Source organism: Daktulosphaira vitifoliae, unplaced genomic scaffold, assembly GCF_025091365.1.
Source record: "Daktulosphaira vitifoliae isolate Bord-2020 unplaced genomic scaffold, ASM2509136v1 Scaffold_3, whole genome shotgun sequence".
Taxonomy (NCBI): Eukaryota; Metazoa; Arthropoda; class Insecta; order Hemiptera; family Phylloxeridae; genus Daktulosphaira; species Daktulosphaira vitifoliae.
In genome coordinates this window covers 39,841,873-39,862,309 of record NW_026099574.1, presented here as the reverse complement: position 1 = coordinate 39,862,309, position 20,437 = coordinate 39,841,873, and the positions used below count along the sequence as shown (strand labels likewise).

The following is a 20,437-nucleotide window of genomic DNA, read 5'->3' as shown; positions in this document are numbered from 1 at the left end:
ATTTTTATTTTTAGTAGTATTATAGATAATAGTAATGGAAGCTAATTATTTGTTTCATTTAAAAATTTTATTTTATAGAAATCTTGGGGCGATTAAATGATTTGATTCAAAATGATCCGGCGTTTTGTCCACGGAACTGTGGACGGAGCTACAAGGGAAAATGGCGTAAAACAAACCTTAGAAATCATTTGGTATACGAATGCGGATTACCTTCTATGTTTAAATGTAACATTTGTAACAGAGTTTTCAAGCACAAGTGTACTCTTAAAGCACACTTGGGATGTAAACATAAAATTGTTATAGGAAAAGACTATCAACTGTAGTGCTCAAAAACAGTATAAATTAATTTTGTTAAAAGATTTTAATAAATATGTATTTTAGTGTTAATTTTTAGCGGTTAATTAGTGAACGACGTATTAATGAAGTATTATATACCTATTTATTTTTATTTTAAACTGTTTTAATAATATAAAACGTCATGTAAGTTCAGTAATTACTTTGACTAATTTTTAAGTTTTTGTTAAAATATCGTGTGCAATAGTTGATAGGCGAACCATCCAACTTTTTCAAATTGCTTGAATAATTTTGTATTCATAAAGTTTTAAGGTTATTAACTGTTCTATGACAAAAACATTTAAATAATAAAACAGAGGTGATTTATATGAAAATTACATTTTTGTACCATTAAAAACTTTAGAGAATATATCAATATTAGTATTATAACTTAATAATTTTATATACTAATATAACTATTAAGAAAAAATAAAAATTTAACTTATTTTTAAAAAATTTTTAGTAATTATATTGTGAATATTATAGCAAAAATTTAGAGTTCCTTTCTGAATTTATATTTTAAGTCAATTTCAACTAAACGATGATTTAAATTTAGTGAAAAATAAAATATTTTTTGATAAACTTTCAGAGTTTTAGGTAGGAATGAGTAAAACGTGATTACCCTTCATTAGTTTGAATGTAGATTAGTAAATAGCTTTAGATTTAAGGTATTACGAAAATCTATAGCAATATGTTTTAATACCTAATGACAACTATCCAATTATTTACAACGTCAAATAATTTATTAATTTAAGTGTACCATATAATAATAATTGATCACTTGTGGCTAGTATTTAAAATTCAATATATATTTTTAATTTTAAATAATTTTACTCAACTTGATAATGTTTTAGAATTTACCATCCTTGTTAGTTTTAGAAAGTTACTATTTTGCTTTAAATCTATAATAATTATTAAATACAAACATATTATAGGTGAATCTTGAGGTTCTTTAAAAAAATAACATTTAAATTAATTATTTAATTTTTAGTCACTATTATAAAACAAATTAAATGGAGCTGCTAAACTTGAACCGGCATTAATTTCACATGGTAGTGGATAGTAGTACCGAGATAAAAGTAGAAAATCAAATTTAGAAGTTCATTTAAAATATGAATACACGGTGTGCCAACACAATTTAAGTGTGACGTAGTTTATCGAAATTTCATACATAAACTTCATTTGAGAGGACATATGGTTTATAGTATTGTTATACCGTTATCTTATTTTGTCAGTTAAAATAATATATTTAAATTATTTGGATTTATTAGTTGTATGTATATTTATATACATTTATTATGTATCAGACACTTTAGCTACAAAAACACTTGTGCAGTGCTAACATCAAGTGTAACTATTTTTATGATATCTATTGTTTAATAATTTATGATTATAAGCAATTCATATGGCATAACTTATTAATGCCAATCTTGGCATTAATAATTTATGATTTTTATTGAAAATCCACGATAGGTTTCCTCACATTTTTAAATTTATTTAATTCAATTTATGCAGTTATATATATTTCTGATAAAATAAAAAATTAATTAAAATGATAAACTCATCACAATTTTCTGAGTTAAAATAATAATTCAATTTCTTTAGATAACTCTTATGCTTTTATATTTGTTGCTTTTGGATATTGATAGATTAGATAATTAATTTATATCTCAGTCTAATATTTTGTTGTTAAACTATGTGGCTATTGTATGTTGTTGTCTATAATTATATTGTCGACTTCAAATTTACGTATTTGTTCTTCTCTGTTTGCAGATGAGTTAAAACTCAAAGCGATGGTTAAGAAAATAGTCATGCAGGACCCAGTGGACTGTCCTAATAAATGTGGTAGAAAATACTCGGGAAGATATAGAAAAACAGTGTTAACCAATCATTTGCGTTACGAATGTGGCAAAGAACCTACGTTTCAATGTAGTATTTGTTACAAAAAGTTCCATTTGAAAGGCAATCGAAAAACTCACATGATTAGTGTACATAAGACATTACCGTCTAATTTTTTATAATCGAAAGAATGATCTTTTTTCAAATTATATATCTCTTTTAAGTTTAAGGTCATGTTAATTAATTTAAATTTTGTTTATTCTATATTACTTATATATTACTTTTAGTGTATATTATATGAATTATAAATAATCAATTACGATAAAGTTGATTTGTGTTAATATGTTATTTGTTTCTGTAATTAAATAGAAACTTTTGAAAATATTATCGCACGTGTTGTTGAATAATTAGTAGATTAATTTCAACATTATGTGATAATTACTATCTATGTTATTAATGTCTTTGCACGGTGTCTTACACGGTAAGGGTTGTAGTTCTTCAAAATCTTTTTTTAAATATATTTTTATATGAGCATTGTTTGACATTCATATGAAAAATACGCATTTTTTATGTATTTTTTTCGCGATCGTCGTAATGATTAGTTATTATTGTACACGAGAAGACGATAATACTAGGAAACAGTTATTATTAACGTATACATATAGAGTATTTAAAAAAGGAAATGGGTTTCTATTGTTTGTAACAATTGACCTATTTCCTTACTCTTAGAACACTCTTTATTCTATGTATTAATTATTATTCAATTTTTTGTTAGCTTATTTTTGTTGTAAAAATAATATATTATTATATTTTAAGTTTGTATGTTAACGGGATTGTTGAATTTTTAGATGAAGACTCCGGTGGCTGTAATGAAGAGTTGGAGTTTTGTCCTAACATGTGCGGTCGAAGTTACAGAGGAAGGTATCGAACTAAAAACATTAAAAGACATTTGCGGTATGAATGTGGAGTTCAGCCCCAATTCCAGTGCGACGTTTGTTTGAAGCGATTTACTCACAATTCTGATAGAAAAAAACACATGGTTATAATTCACAAAACGTTATTAGAAAATTCAGCGTTGTAATTGGGAAATTAATTTCCACCTTACCTAATTGTTAATCATTTTATAATTCTCTTTAAAATCTTATAAATTTGTTTGTTAATAATGTTTAAAAAATGTATACTTATGTTTTGTTTGTTATTTAGGCTTGGGTGAATCAATTAACTTAAATGCATTTCGATCGATCAATTTTGAATAAAAATTTTCTATTTTGTTACTACTTATATTTTTGATTTATTTATTTTTTACAGCACAATCCTTAATCACGTTCAAAATTAACTATAAACAATTTGTTTGATAACTTTCTAAAAATACATGATATATTTTTAGAAAATTTTTTTAAATAATATTATACATTGAAATGTAATTTATGTAATTTTAAATTAGAATGGAGAATTATTTTATAGGAATGCAAGATGAAAATTTTTTTGATATTTGCAACATGGGAATGGTATTTAGAAATACTGGTCATTTTTAGAATTTTAAATAATAACAAAAATATTATTTGATATAAAACTTAATTTAACACTGGGAAATTTCGAGTATATATTATTTTTTTAAAAATGTGCTTTTGTGGAACATTTATGATTATAATGTACTTGTATTTAAACATGTTTGTCTTAATGACATTAATTATTTTCGTGTAAGAAAATTATATTGTTTGTTGTAAAATATTTCAATATTTTTTTCTTTTCTAAACAATTTACTATTACTTTTTTAGAAAATCATTATATGAGAACTAAAATTCGAACCAAGTTGAATGAATACTGTGCTTATGACCCTGCCGAGTGCCCAAATAAATGTGGACGTAGTTACAAAGGAGATTATAGAAAATACAATTTAAAACGACATATATTTACCAATGAATTGTGTTTGACTAGTTTCATAAACTGCTTAAACAATAAGTAAACTAGTACAAGTTAATAACATAATTAAGTGGAATTATTTTTTCTAAGGAGTCATAATATTTCCAAGAAAGTTACTTTTTTCAAATATATTTATTGTATTTATATACATTGTTAACATTTTCATTACTATTGTATAAATGACACTTTTTTAATTAAAATTTTATTCTATAATATACAGAATGGTATACAACGTTTTGACAAATTTTATACATTTTTCCAAATAAATATTTTGCATTACTTTTTTTCTAATTGTAATTTGATATACTTTAAAACTAAGATAATATCATAAGTTATTTATTGTCAAAAGAACAGTAGGAAAAACAATGTTTCTGCGTTTTTACTCAATACATATTTTATTGTTTGATACCGTAAAATAAACACATGAAAATTTAAATTTCCACAAGCATATATTGCTACAGAAATTTGACTACTGAACATTTATACTATATTTTTTAATTAATTTTTTTCATAAAATCTTCTCTAAAAATGGCCGCCAACTATACATTTTTGTAAATAAAATTTTTTTTTATTGTTTTTAATGAAAAAAAAAATATTTTTCCTGATGTTATTTTCATAGTTCTAAAGTATAATAATGATTAATTAAAAAAGTAAGTAAAATATTTAATTAATCAAAAGTTATAAGATTTGTCAAATCGTCATAGATAACTCTGTAAATAGGTAAGTGTCTCACGATATTCTGACAATTTTTCTTAAGAAAAGTATTGAAGACTCTGTATTTTTAAATAATTCATGTGCTATTTTTTATTATAAATAAAATATATTAATGTTACTCTGAAGTTAATGACAAAACGAATTTTTCGTTATTTTATAGAACTTTTATGTAAAAGTTTCACGTAAAAATAATTTTTAAGTATTTAACTCTCTATTAAAATTGTTACTTGTGTCTAGGAAAATTTTTAATTCTGGATTAAATTGATATTTTTTATTGTTTTTTTACAGTTTATTTTATATTGTTTAATGATACTTTTTTTTGTCTCAGGGAGAAAATATTAATGAGAAATAAATTATATTGATGTATGTATTGTGTAATTTTGATTCAGTTGTCCTAACAACAGTGGTGTTCTTTATTAGAATATATGGAAAAATGTAACTTTAAACGACTTTCGATAACCAAGTACGGATTTTCAAAAAGATTTTTTGATATGTCATACATATTAGCAGCAACTTCGATATAATTCTGATAATTTTATTTTACTATAAATGTATGTGTTTATTTATATCAGATATTTCATCTACGTTATGCAACTTTCCTTATTGTTTATAACTCTGTTTTTTTAATGAAATATTTAAATAAAATTCTTTTGATCAATTTTTTTGGTTTAATAGACATTTTTATTTGATTTTATATTTGTATAATTTAAGAAATTGTTAAAAAAATAGTTGTTAATTTGTACAAAAATAAATCTTTTAAATTAATTGCATTGGATATGAGATATCAGTGAGCATTTTTTAAATGTATAAAGGATATTATATCATTATAAAATTTTTTTAAGGATTTGTGTATCATGAATAAATATTTTTGTAATGCTATTCGTTAAATTCTAATTTATATTCAAAAATATGATTTCAATTATATTGATTAAAACTGCTTTAAAATCACTGCATTAGTATAAATAGAGTAATAACGCTTGCTAGTACATAAATGGTATGATTAATTACTAAAACAATCATTAAACGATTAACTTCACTCAGCATACTTTGAATATATTAGGTTTGATGGAAATCACTCTATAATTTAGCTTGTTCACATTTGTTTTTTACGTATTCAAGTTATTTTTATGTATATATTATTATTAATATTGATGTATTTTATGTTATGCTAAATCGTTAATAATTTAAAAACCATAGTTATTCATTGGTGGTGCTAAAAATTAACTATATTAATTTTTTTTTTCTAATTAATAAATATCTTTTTTAATAGAACCAAATGCTAGATGGCTGGAATCAAACAAATTAAAACAATTGTCTAAAACGGATCCTGCATTATGTCCAAATCAGTGTGGTCGTAGTTATAGAGGGAAGAGTCGAAAAGCGCATTTAAAAAGGCATTTGTTACATGAATGTGGGGTACCTAAAAAGTTTAAATGTAATTTCTGTTCAAGAAGATTTGCCTACAACGTTTCATTGGAAAAACATTACCAATCTTGTACCAAAAATGATTATATGTTTAGTGACCAACATTTTCTACATTTAACTACTTGACAAGCAATAAGCGTATACTAAGCTCTAAAGCGACAAAAAAAGAAAATGTATTGTTAATTAACCATTAATAATAAATTAGAATTATTAAATTATTAGTTGTTACTATCATAAACTTATAAATGTCATAATGTCGAATTTTTTTTATAATATTTGAGTTATGATAATTTATGTTGTGTTAACGTTATTATTTATTATGTCATTTGTGTGTTTGTAATCAAAAGTAAATAATTTTTTTTTTCAATTTTTCAAATTAATAAAATTATATTATAGAGCACCTAAGTAAATTATTTTGAAACCCTCTTAAATTTTTTTATAAAATTATCAACATGTGAAATGTAATTTTTTTTATAACTATTAAACTTTTTTTTTAATAAAAGATAAGTTTTTCTTTTTCAAGATCAGTAAGTATTAATCTGCAATAAAGAATATTATCAATGTCTGCCAAACAATAATAGTTCTATCTATTATTTCACTATTTTTGCATTTAATTTTTAATTTTACTTTACTAAAAGTAATATAATTCTACCAAATATCTATGATTTACAAAGAACAGATTTATTTACTATTTACTAAGTGGCTACAATTGGAACGCTTAGCTTTAAGACTAATTGATTAATATGGGTTTGATACTAACTAGAAACATTTTATTATTTAAAAAGACGAATTATCATTTTTTGTTTTTGTTTTATTTAAATAAAAAAAATTCTTTGTAAAATCCTTTATGTCTATATCGAATTTTTTATGCAGTCTAGTCTAAGCTTTTAATATTCTGATGGTTTTACTTGTTTTGTTATATTTTATTTATTTAATGATTTTTTAATTGATTTCAATAGGTTCAGAAAAATGGTTACCTTATCTGCATACGATATCAAAAGCAGACCCAGTGTTTTGCCCCAACAGTTGTGGTCGTTGTTATAAGGGAGAACAACGTAGAGCACATCTTAAACGACATTTGGACAATGAATGCGGAGTACCTAAAAAATATCAATGTGTTATATGTCTGAAACGCTTTTCACAGAAATGGTCGTTGAAAAAACATGTGCTCCTAGTACATAAAATTATAAATAAGACTTAATATTTCCTTTGTTTTTTTAATAATTTTATGAAATTAAATACATATATTTTTTATCATTAAAACTCTTGTAATTAAATAAATTTCATCTATTATAAATTACGATTTAATTTTTTGAATTTAATTATTTATTTGACTTTTATGTATTTTAGCGTTGAAAACCTTGCATTGTTAGGATTATTCGATATAGAAGTTAGTTTAAATTTTGTATGTCGGTTTTTTTATTATCATAACTTTTTTTCGTGTTTCTTAGTTTTTCATTAATACGTTCATTTCCAAGATGAGACCAAACACCGTAGAAGTTTTTTAATACATGCTTTTGGTTTTTGTCAAACAACTTTTATTTTGAAATATTATTTCGTTTACTTGTTTCAATATTCTCAAAGCAATTTTTTAAAACAAGTTATTATTTCGTAGACTTGATGGAGATGACCAATCAGTACTGGATAGCTAGATTAGATGCAATATCTGAATTAAATCCTGCTGAATGTCCTAATAAGATGTGTTGGCGAAAGTACAATGGTCCACAGAGAAAAAAGTTACTCAAACGTCATCTTATGTACGAGTGTGGCGTCCCAAAGCAATTCTCGTGTCCAGAGTGTCCCAAAGAATTCTCACAGAGATACACATTAAAAAAACACATGTTAGTAGTTCATAGACAACTGAGATCGTAAACGCATAGGTGTCGATTGTAATTGTGTATCATTAAAGACACATTTGTTTTTTATATTTTTATTTTTTAAACCGATTTTGTTATATGAGCTTTTTATATAATAAATGTTTTACTAACAATTAAGCTGCTTTTATAGCTATTATATACATTTGTTTTTTGATATTAATTTTTTATTAAAATTAAGATGCGATGGTGATAATTAATAGATCATAAACTTGTGTGCAAAATTTTACTTAATTGTTATATCTTACAGGAGGACGCATGCAAACAACGCTGTACTTGAGTTCAGTATGCACTGAGTCTGATCCTGTCATCTGTCCAAATATGTGTGGCAGGCGGTACAAAGGTGAGCAGAGAAAAATGCTGTTGAAACGGCACTTACAAAACGAGTGTGGCGTTCCTAAAAAATTCCAATGCATGGTTTGCTCTAAAAGGTTTACTCAAAAGTGGAATATGAAATCACACATGATCAATATGCACAAGACGATTTTTTGAATCTACAAATTAAATATAGTTATTTCAGTATTTTTTTCTAATAAAATTTATTATATAATATATTACGAGTTTTAGTGGACTTTATTCCAGCTATTTTTCCGTTTTCAATACTCCTTTTATTACACATATCAACTTATTACTAGTGCCTGTATGCTTTTGCCATGTATTTCAATAGATGAGCATTAGTATAACTTAAGGGTTTTGTTATACATTTTCTAGCGGATCTTTGGAGTCATCTTGATGAAATATGCCGCACTGACCCGGCTGTATGTCCTAACGGTTGTAGCCGTAAATATAAAGGACGATATCGCAAACAATTACTCAAGAGGCATTTGACTCATGAATGTGGAGTTCCGCGGCGTTTTCAATGCATGATTTGCTTTAAACGGTTTGCTCAAAAATGGAACCTCAAGACTCACGTATATGTAGTACATAAATTATTTCTTTAAGTAGGAACAATTAAAAAGGACTTAATTAGAGCGATTTGCAAGGAAATAGAAAATCTATAAAAAAATTATGAACTAATTTCATAGAAATATTTATTCAACATTATTTTAATAATTGACAAATTCTGTATTTTTTAAGAAAAAAAATTAGTTTTATTATCAACATCTCATGATTTGTTAAAAAAAAAACCGTTTATAAAATTCAACATAAATGATAGATACCTTATGTTGTGCATTTAATATATGTATCTATTTCGATATTAAGTATTTAAACTTTAAAACGTAAAGTTACCTTTCCTTTTAACATAGAAATTATTTTTTAGCTTTACATTATAACATTTTTTTACAATTTCTTTAGTATTTTTTAAATATCTGTTTTTGTGAATACCTATGTAAATAAAACAAATCAATATTGTATATTGTTTGGAAATCATCAATTTTTAATAATTGTTATGTTTTTATTTTAAAAATCACGAATAAAAATTTATGTTAATAAAATTTTTCTCAGAATTGTTTTTAAATTTAAATTACATATTTTATCATGTTATTTGTTGATTTTTATTTTTTTAATTATATTCATACCATTTATTTTGGAGATCTGGATAAAATATAGTTTGTCTTTAATATGATTTGCCTTTATAATATAATAATATAACAGCAATACAAAATTGTAGCTTCTAAACAAAGTATCAGATTCAGTTGTAATATTTAAATTTTTATCCTTTAGGATCTTGATGTATAAGTGACAAAATAGATAAATTCCTTAAACAGTTTCTATGTTATTGTTTATCAAAACTCGTATTTACATAAGTTATTAACATTTTTTTTTATTTCAGACTAACGTAAATCTTCGGTTTGGTTATCTTAGGTTATGGATGAAATTAACGTCTGGAATTTCATTTTTCGATGTTTGATCGAATTTTGAAGTTAACAACCAAGGAAATAAAATAATTTTTTACGTATTCTGTTGGAAATATAATATATATTTAAGTCATTTATGAAAAGCTAATGTAATTTATTAGTTATAATTTACAAAAAAATAAAAAATAGTAATCATATTAAGTATTTCTGTTATAGTGATATAGTTATGAATGTATATAAAAATAAAATTTAAATTTTATGTAATGACATTAGTAATCTCAGATCTTTAGAGTATATTAGTTTATCAATAACTTTAAGCAGCTGCAGGACAATTGTTTAAAGTGAAATAGTGGGTAATTTGCATTTCAGCCAGAATCTTTATATATTATTTAGGGATCTTTTTTTGTTTATTGTATTATTTAAATGGGTTTTCAGTAAGTAAGGAAACGGGTTTCTATTGTTCTCATTGTTTGTAACAATTGACCCGTTTCCTTACTTNTTGTTACAAACAATGAGAACAATAGAAACCCGTTTCCAGACTTACTGAACACCCTGTATATTATTTAGGGATCTTTTTTTGTTTATTGTATTATTTAAATGGGTTTTCAGTAAGTAAGGAATCGGGTTTCTATTGTTCTCATTGTTTGTAACAATTGACCCGTTTCCTTACTTTATGAATACTCTGTATATCAATAAATCAGTAAATTTCTGTACAGTATTTAGTTTTAAAAAATTCCGGCCTTTATTGATCTACAGGGTGTTCAGTAAATAAGGAAACGAATTTCTATTGTACTCATTGTTTGTAACAATTTAACTGTTTCCTAACTTACTGAACACCCTGTATATTAACTATTCATTTTTATTATTGTATTTATTCTTTATAATTATTTAGTGGCATGTAAATTTTTTAAAATTACATATGTTATATATCTTTAGCTCCAGGTGTCATATCATAAATGAATTCTTAAATATTTTTTTAATGACTTGTATTCATCTCAGAATATTTCTGTCTACTAAAATATAAAGCAAAATAATGATGATCTGATTCGTTAAATTTAAGATGAAAAATTAACTGATTGTATGTCTTTATATTATATAATATATATATTAAAATATATATTATATATTTTTTAACAAACCTTTAGCATAGATTAAAAAATTAGCGTACAATTAAAGGTGTGTTTTATGGTGATGAATTTACTTTAAAAGTTAAAAAAAGAGATGAGAATATAGCAGCTAAACCAATGGATAGTGTCAAATTTTATTTCTTATATTTTCTTGTTTGTGTTTATATTTAGCATTCTGATTATTTTGTGTGATCTTAATTTTTTTTTTAGAATAACTATTAATTTTACTAACTTTGTTATGTTTGTAAATAGGATATCAATCTCGGGAGTTAGTGTACTGTCCTAATCTATGTGGTCGGAGTTATAGTGGTGAATGGAGAAAGTCCAGCTTGCAAAGGCATTTAAAGCACGAGTGCGGAGTTCCTAAAAAATTTTTATGTACTATATGCTCAAAGAGATTTGCTCGAAAAACTCATTTGAAGTCACATACGCTTATAGTACATCGTGCACACATATGTTAAAAAAAAAATGTGGCTGAACTATATGAAAACTATTATTTTTGTTATTTTCTTAGAATTAAATCATTTTCAAATCACCAGTTTTGTTTTATTATTCTTAGCTTGCTTTATTGGGATAACTATATAGGTTAGCTTTTATATGCTATGATCTATTAAAAGTCATAATTTTAAAATTATATATCATACTATATTATTTACTCAGTAGTCATACCAGCCAAGTACACAATAAGTCTTTTTCTTGGCCCATTAATTTTTGTTGTATTTTTATCCTTACCTATTATTCTCGCAGAATTCATATATATTTTGGAGAAAATGAATAAAGACTCATTGGCTGATCCGATATCTTGTCCTAACAATTGTGGCCGTAGTTATAAAGGCAAAAGTCGCAAATATGTACTCAAGCGACATGTGATGTACGAATGTAGAATTCCGCCACAATTTCCATGTACCATTTGTCTTAGGCCATTTAAGCGAAAAGACGAAATGTTGATTCATCAACAGAAGAAACATAATACTTTTGAATAAAAATAAAGAGAATTTATTTCTGATATTATTTATATCTCAATGAATTTGTCGTCATAAGCGACTCGTTGTTTTAATATGTTAAAAGATATCAATTAAGTGTAATTATCTCATTTAACTAATACAAATTGTTTGTGTTTATAAGAAACTGAAATAAAGTATGATTTTTCAAAATAATTTTTTTAAGTATTGTATTTAAGTATATTTAAGTACAAATTTAACTGTATTTTAATTTTTATGGGTAATCATTATTCCACGGCCTTTGTTAATTAACAAAGAAATTATTTTGTAATGTTGACACACTTATACATGTCAACAATTAATTGAATGTATTAATAAAATTGTGATTTTTTTAATATTAATAGACGACTTATTTGATCGTAATAGACAAAATGTGAATGTTTTCTTTACTTATGTTGTATCAAGTGAATATAATTCAATACTTGAAAAATGTATGTTAACCATATATTGAACAGTTAAGTGCACAGTGTTGTTATTATTATTAATGTATTTTTTTTTTAATTTTACTTGTTATTTTTTTTACCTTTGGTTAAATTGTAAACTACGTTTTTATTATAAAATTGTGTTTTTATTTAATTTATATTATAAGTTCTTTATTCGAGAGTGAGCAAATGCATAAGGACACTAAACTTATAATAATGTGTCGTTAATTTTTTCCCGTTTTGTTACTTTGATAACATCATAATTGTCTATCGAAAAAGTTTCTCGGAAGTATGCATTTGCCATTAAAATTAATTAGCAGCTTTACACTAAAAGTTTAATTATTTATTTATTATTTATTATTAGCAAATATTTTATCTAATTTGTCTAATTATAATATTTTGTTTATTTACAGTTGTTGTAGCTCGTTTAAATTTGTTGAGACCACAGGCAATACCGGACCCAATGCCTTGTCCAATGAATTGCGGTTGTGTGTACAAAGGAAAACATCGCAAGTATATTTTAAAACGTCATTTGCTCTACGAATGTGCAATGCTGAAAGTTAAATGTCCGCATTGTCCCAAATTATTTAGTCAAAGAGCTCATTATAAGTTTCATTTATCTTCAGCGCATGGAGTTATGTCTATACCATTAGAAAATGGTGAATAACTATAATCTCGGAACGAGTCAGAGAAATCGAAGGATTAATTAAAATTAAGGTTTTATAAAACTATGATATTTTAATAGTTAGTAAGCTTGGATCATTATTGATATTAGAGTTTTCATTGAAATTTTAGTCGGTAAAAAACTATAGTAGATTGTAAAATTAGTTCGATAAGAAATTCATTTTTGAATAAAATAAATTATGTTTTTTTTTGTCATGGAAAATTATTTTTTAAATATTTTTGAGCAATTGACGCTAAACCTAACCATGTATGATTTTGTTCTTATTAAATATCATTAGTTTTTCTATGGTATTTTCTATCTTTGCTCTTTTTTTTTTTTTAGAAAATTATTTTTATATTGTTAAGAATACGTGTAACTAACTAAAAATATTCAATCTAAACTATGTAAAAATGAATATGTTCAGAAAGTAATGTAGGAAGTTTTCAGATTTGTTGCAAAATAATTATTTTATAGTAAAATTTAACAATATAAAACTCTCAAGCATATTAGTAGTTTTTAACTACTAAAAACTCTTTATAAACTAACACTGCTTGATTTATAACTTTTGTCACTATGCAGTCTTATATTTATATTAAAAATGGCATAACTCTTTTAATAATAATGAAGCTGGTATAATGGAAAATATTCTACTTTTCACAGTCCAAAAATTAAAATGCTAATAATTAAATATTCTCAACGTTAATTAGCAATGGTATTTGAAGGCTTCACACCTTCTATACTAACATGATGTTTTTAACTATAGATTATTAACATATTAAGTGTTTTTAATTTTTTAGATATTACATGGAAGATGCTCAAATTGGAGGAGTCTTGTAAACAAGATCCAGCTGTTTGTCCTAACATGTGTGGTAGACGATACGTAGGGGTTGCCAGGAAATCGCATTTAAAACGCCACTTGTTTTACGAATGTGGAGTACCTCGGCAATTCAAGTGCCCATTATGTTTAAAACAATTTAAGCAAAAAGTCCACCTCAAGTGTCATCTTATGTCAATGCATAGTGTGATCGGTTCATGAGGCTTGTTGAAAGCCTTTCAAACCACTGTGATGAAGATTTTCTTTTATACTTTTCATTTCACTTTCACAATATAAATTTCATAGAAATGGAAATATTTTGTTAAAAATTGACTTATTTTTAATTGATTTTATTTTTATAATAAATACAGTATGTTGTATATTAATAACAACATCAATATATAATTAGCTACGATTAATTTCGGTAATTTAATAATAGTTTTTTTACCAAAACTATTTTTCTCAAAAAACTGCTGGGTCGTTAATGTTATTAACTTATTAGATGATTATGGATTGTTTTAAATATTTTTAATAACTAAGTATTAACTTACTATATTTAGCAAATTGATTGTTTAGATTTTTTGATTATCAAAATATATATATATATATATATATATATTTATAAAAGTTACGTATTTATTTTAATGAAGTATTGTTTTTTTTTTTTTGTTAAATAAAACGATTAACAGTTATTTTTATATTATTAATTGACCTTTTGTGACCTAATATTAATTAAAATATTAAATTATTGTGGGGAAGTGCACAACACAAAGGTGCTTGATTATATTAAAACTTAGGTCATCCAATGCTGCTTTGCGATTATATTATGGTTTATGCTTTTTATGCTTACCGTTTAAAATATTAGGTAAATACCTAACAGAATGATAGATAATCGTACGAATATTCAATTACATTTTTAATATAGGGACAATATTTCAGTTTCGCATTACAAGTTGTATGTATAGTAATTGTACAGTTGAACACGCTCAATTTTGATTGCCACGTAGTAAAACATAGTTAATATTTTCATTTTAAAACATCGAAATGTATATGAATCATATTTTTTTTCAGAAGGGCTAATGAAAATGATTACTGAATGTCTAAAAACGGATCCATCCCCATGTCCAAACAAATGTGGTAAAGTTTACACCGGAAGATGGCGCAGGTCCACTCTTAAACGACATTTTTTGTATGAATGCGGCATGCCCCCCCAATTCGGTTGTTATGTATGCAACCGAAAGTTTGTTCAGAAACATGATCTAAAGATACATCTTATGAGATTGCACAATGTGTTTTGAATTTTAAGATAATATTACAGCTTTTCATATTCTAAGTTGCATTAATATTAGATTATAATGGCGCCTGACAACTATTTCAATAGTCTTGATATATTTGATATCAAAATGTTAAAGTCTGAAAACTACTAGTAAAAAATGTTTCCTTAAAGATACCATTAGTATTAATGTTATAGTCATTAAATGATACTCCTAATACAGTATAAAAACTGTATTTCGTATGAAAAATCGTATAAAAATGTTTTATATTGAAGAATAATTAGTTGACTGTTCTAACAACTGAACAGAATTTTTATGTACCAAATTATTTATTATATAAATTAGTTTTTACATTGTTTAAACAAAAACTAAAATTTGTTGTAAGGTTATAAAAACTGTTTTCTTTCGATATTTTTTAAAATTTATTTGATGAAATTGATCGTAAAAATTGTTTTATTAAATATTTTATTGTTATTCAATATTTTGGAGATTTCATTTTTTATTATTTACTACGTCTATATTGAGTCATTAAAACGTTTTAAAGTAAATGATATTGTGTCATATAAACAGTTCGAAATCATTCAAACGTTTTCAAAATAAAATTTAAGTTTTGATGGTATAAAATAAAAAATGAATTAATTAATTTAAATTAGTTATGTAAATAAGTACTAATTATTGATTATCCAATTAATCCTAACTTTGTTTAAAATGTTTTAAATTATATTTCATACAAAAGAATTTCAAGAATTTTCTTATACATCCTAAATTTCTTTTTTACTTAAACCGTTTTAAGTAATTTTCAAACGTTTTTTTCCCAACTTTTTAGCAGTTCAATATAAAAGTAGTAATAATAGGGATATATTTATTATTTTGAGCTTAAAAGCATAGGTGTATTAAACAAATTACAATATGTAATATTTAATTATTACAGTATAAATGATAAATTAAATACATAAATATTTAATTTGCTACTAGGATCAATGTGTGTTAAATATATATTCAAAATATTTTTTATAGATTTAAATAGTTACATTTTATGATTTTTTTTTATATGTTTAATAATTGTTAAAAAAAAAATTGATAAAGCAGGTGGTCAGAATGTGTACATTTTATCTGTTTAATTAAATTTCAGTTAAAATTTCATTCACCTATAATCTATTGAGGTTTTTGTGATATTTTTAAGCATCAAATTATATTGAAAATGTGTATGATGGTAATAATAAATATTTAGGTATATTTTAAATTGATTAAAATTAATGAGCCTTATATTTTTGCTTAAAATGCTTTTTTGAAACTATTTTAAATTTTATTTTTACCTATATTTTAGCTTACTGTAGGAGTAATTATAATTATATTGATTAGTGTAGACTTGGATATATATTATAGTTTGTGAATAAAATCTTATTTGCTGTGAATCGTCTTGGTTTACAGGAAAAGAATACACTTGTCCTAACATGTGTGGCAAAAGATACACCAGAAAACATAACCTCAACAGACATCTCAATTATGAATGTGGAGTGGAACCGCGTTTTACATGCGATATCTGTTTAAAAAAGTTTACTTACAAAGCGAGTATGAACACACATCGTGTTACAGTGCATCACATTTCACCTGAGTGTCTGCTATAGTCGTAAAAGGTTGAAAAATTAGTCACCAATAATAGTAATATAGAACACATAGTTATTATACTATTTTTACTTGTATTTTGTTTGTTTATTTTTAGTATATTTTTTATGTGTTAAATAGAAATGTTTTCTTTTAATAATTTATATTTAATTATTACATAGATTAAGAAGTACACATTATATTTTCTTTGTTTTAAATGTGTACGTTTTTTGATAAATACTTATAATAAACCAGATTAATTGGTATTTTGTTCTTCATTTGTTCATTTGACTAATTAAGGGTCATTTATGTTATATCATTTATAGTTCTGATTTGTTATTCTGATTATTATTGTAGGATGATATTTACTAATATATTACCACTAACTGTTCAACGCTTCGATTTGCTATGCTAATGTAAATACCAAATTATTTCGTTTAATTGGCATTACTTTTTTAATTCATTTATTTATGTTATGGTCATTAAAATATAAAAGCAAACGAATTGTAGGTTCATTAAAATACATTTAATATCATTGAATAACAATTTAGTCGTATATTTTCAGAAGGGTTTTCATTTTTGAAGAGTGTAGAGATTCAAAAATGGAGATGTCCAAATATGTGTGGTCGTTCCTATAAAAGAAAGCAATACGTGACAAGACATTTAAAATACGAGTGTGGTGTGCAACCTCAATTTGATTGCGGGTTTTGTCAGAAAAAATTTACCTACAAAGAATCACTTCGAAGTCATCAAGCTAAGATACACAAGTACATTCCCTTGTGAAAGTCGACTGTTATTTTTATTAACTATAATTTTTAGTATTGTTAATCAATAATATTTCAAAAAAATTTATCTATATTTAATGTTACTGTAATTATTTATTACCATTGAAATGTTTTATTTTTCTAGAGAAAGTGCCTTAAATGTTTTAGTTGTATTTTAATATTCATTATACGTTATTGTTTTTTAAATAAATTATTTTGAAAACTGATGTAATTTTTAATGATTCTTCCAATTATTACTTTATTTTATTTTATTTTTCATATAAGCTTATAAATTGAATATTAAAAACATTAACTAAATAGACGTAATTTTTAAATAGATATTATGTTTCTAAAATATTTTTATTAAGGAATGATGAAGCAAATTAATTTTTTAATTCAAATTTTACTTCTAAATTTTATTGCCCATTTAATTTCTTGAGTTTTTCTATGTTATATTTATAATAATATTTCTGACTTATTTTATTTTTAGATCTCGAGAATTTACTGATTTCTAAAAACTTACACGATTGGTCGAAGAAAACGATCATCTATTGTGTCCATATAGGTGTAGTCGAACTTATAAAACAAAAAAAAAATAGAATATGACAGCATATTTCCAATGAATGTGATCGTAATAATAGAATAATAGTAAAAATTTATATAAAATAATTTTTTCAATTATTATTTGAACAGGGTTTATTTTTTTTTTACATTTGAATAAATATGGATATTGAATAAATTTTATGTAATGATTCAAAACATGCTACCAATTCTTTTAGTTATCATTAAAGAGTAATGCCATATATTTTAGATGTATTTTTATGTAAATTTCTAAATTTTTTTCTATCAATTATATGACTGATGTGGTAGTACAGAGATTCCTATGATTTAATATCATTGATTCAATACTCATTAGTCGCTTCATTTGCTAAGCAAATTATTATCAATATATACTATTGTTCTATCATATTTTGAAAAGCTTTGGTGTATTAATAATAAGTGGGAATTGTCTTCTCCCTTTCCAGGAATAAACTAATTAGTCTTTATAAAGGATTTTTATATAAACCAAAAAATTATTGTTTGTTAAAAAAATCATAAGTAACGTTTTTTTTCAAACTATATAAAAACAATTTTAAATTGATTAAATCAATTGCTATTAAAGAATGACCTTATTTCTGCTAAGGAATTTAAGCGGGATTTACATTTTTTCTTCATGTGTTGACTAATGACTTTATAACACAGAACTTGAATTATAAAATTTGTATATTTATTTATATTTTTTAAAAATCTACTACAACTTAAATGTTTTTACTAACTTAAGTTCATTTGAAAGCTATGGTCAAAATTGATTATTTTATAAATATTTTAAATTTAGTTTTTGTAAATATTGAATTAATCTTTCGACCTATCATTATAAAAGAACATATTTTCTTGATTATAGTGTGTTATAACTTTATATACATGCTTAGGTGTTGTATACCTTGATAGGTTTTAATTTATTAATATACTGATTACATTTTTTCTTTTTAGGTACACTGAATTCTATTTGCAGTTTTTTCTGTCCAAAAAAATGTGGCCGAAAGTACAAGAGAAAAAGTGGACTTATACAACATTTGACTTACGAATGCGGAGTTGAACCTAGATTCAAGTGTTCAGTTTGTGAGAAAAAGTTTGCCCAAAAATCTGCCATGAAATCTCACATGATTAATATACATAAATCATTCGATGGATATTTTACCTAACAGATAAATTGTATAAAATTGACGTAGATTTTCATTTAATCTGTTAAAATTTGTGTTTTTTTATACCTATCAATTAAATCAATTGTTTTGTTATTTTGATGTCTTTTATTCAATACCTGTCTATTGACTTCTGTTATGAGAAGACTAGCATATAATATCTTATTATTAGAACTTAGAATTATATGCATTTATAATTTTTTTTTAAACCACTTTGAAGGGTCCCGAGTTAGTGCAACTTCATTGTAGGATTATAAAGTAGCGTAGACATATTTTTCCTTTTAGAAGATAAACTACCTAATCCCCCAATACTTGAAACTTGATAACAATATATTATTAAGTTTTAAAATAAATAAACAAAAATATACACTTGCTGATGACATGTTAGGAATAACTTAATAAAACGCATAAAAATCCGCGTTTTACGAATTATCAATATTATTATTAATTTAATTATTTTTAATTAGCAATATAACAAAATTCATTTTTTTATATTCCCCTTTTTTGACGTAAGTAATAAATGCTACCTTCGTTGATTTAAGAAATTTTAATATTATTCGTTATTATCGAGTTCGAACTATGGAATTTGATATATTAATAAGTATTCTCGTAAATTATACAACAATGTACCTTCAAAGAAAAAAATCTTGCTTTTTATTTTGGGTCGTTTGAATGAATCGCTTTTTTCTATAGGGTATTGTATTCGTCATTTTTAATATTTTATTTAAGGAACGTATGTATTTCTTATTTACTACTATAGCCTGAAATTTTAGTAAAATTACAACATTTTAACTCACACAAAAGCTTTCAACATAAAAACTTAAGTTAGCAACTAATTCGATGTCTATATTTTTCTAAAGTATTTTTGTTTTAAAGTATTTAAATTTTAAATACCATATGAAATATTCAAAAATTTGATTTTTAGTAAAAAATATTTCCTATCGATATTACAGATAACAGCTAGTCAATGCTAATTTATATCTAAACTTTTTTATATGTGCATGAATTAATTTTTTTTTTTTTTTTTATTTTTTTAGGTATTAATTTCAAAAAGTTCATTTATTATGCTAAAACGCATACGTTTGCCTGCTCTTCCTGTCATCGTAACTACAAGCATAAG

The 20,437-nt window shown here is 24.2% G+C and overlaps 2 protein-coding genes and 1 long non-coding RNA gene across 5 annotated transcripts in view; 2 read left to right on the top strand and 1 right to left on the bottom strand.

The window, feature by feature from the left end:
• The window catches only part of LOC126902674 (uncharacterized), a 236,250-nt gene that overhangs the window by 167,077 nt on the left and 48,736 nt on the right, over positions 1–20,437 (bottom strand). The gene's annotated exons all lie outside the window — the stretch shown is intronic.
• On the top strand, positions 3,021–19,413 carry LOC126902159 (zinc finger protein 710-like). Its single transcript, XM_050679185.1, has 9 exons — positions 3,021–3,126; positions 6,080–6,244; positions 7,185–7,427; positions 7,850–7,954; positions 8,359–8,451; positions 12,871–13,116; positions 13,919–14,072; positions 16,609–16,871; positions 17,380–19,413. Exons 1-8 carry the CDS (start codon positions 3,021–3,023, stop codon positions 16,835–16,837), a joined length of 1,341 nt encoding a protein of 446 aa, XP_050535142.1. The 3' UTR covers positions 16,838–16,871; positions 17,380–19,413.
• On the top strand, positions 12,446–13,174 carry LOC126902686 (uncharacterized). Of its 3 annotated transcripts, none has more exons than XR_007703299.1 (2): positions 12,446–12,489; positions 12,871–13,174. It is a non-coding gene; the product is annotated as an uncharacterized LOC126902686 (long non-coding RNA). The 3 variants fall into 3 exon arrangements; XR_007703298.1 differs by lacking the exon at positions 12,446–12,489 and adding an exon at positions 12,501–12,746; XR_007703300.1 differs by lacking the exon at positions 12,446–12,489 and adding an exon at positions 12,778–12,790.

Excerpts from the sequence above, each read along its gene's own strand:
- LOC126902159 (XM_050679185.1), top strand. The coding sequence starts at position 3,021 with ATGAAGACTCCGGTGGCTGTAATGAAGAGTTGGAGTTTTGTCCTAACA. Across the intron at positions 13,117-13,918 it reads GTCTATACCATTAGAAAATG|ATATTACATGGAAGATGCTC; the intron begins GTGAATAACTAT and ends TTAATTTTTTAG. Across the intron at positions 14,073-16,608 it reads GGAGTACCTCGGCAATTCAA|TCTTATTTGCTGTGAATCGT; the intron begins GTGCCCATTATG and ends TTGTGAATAAAA.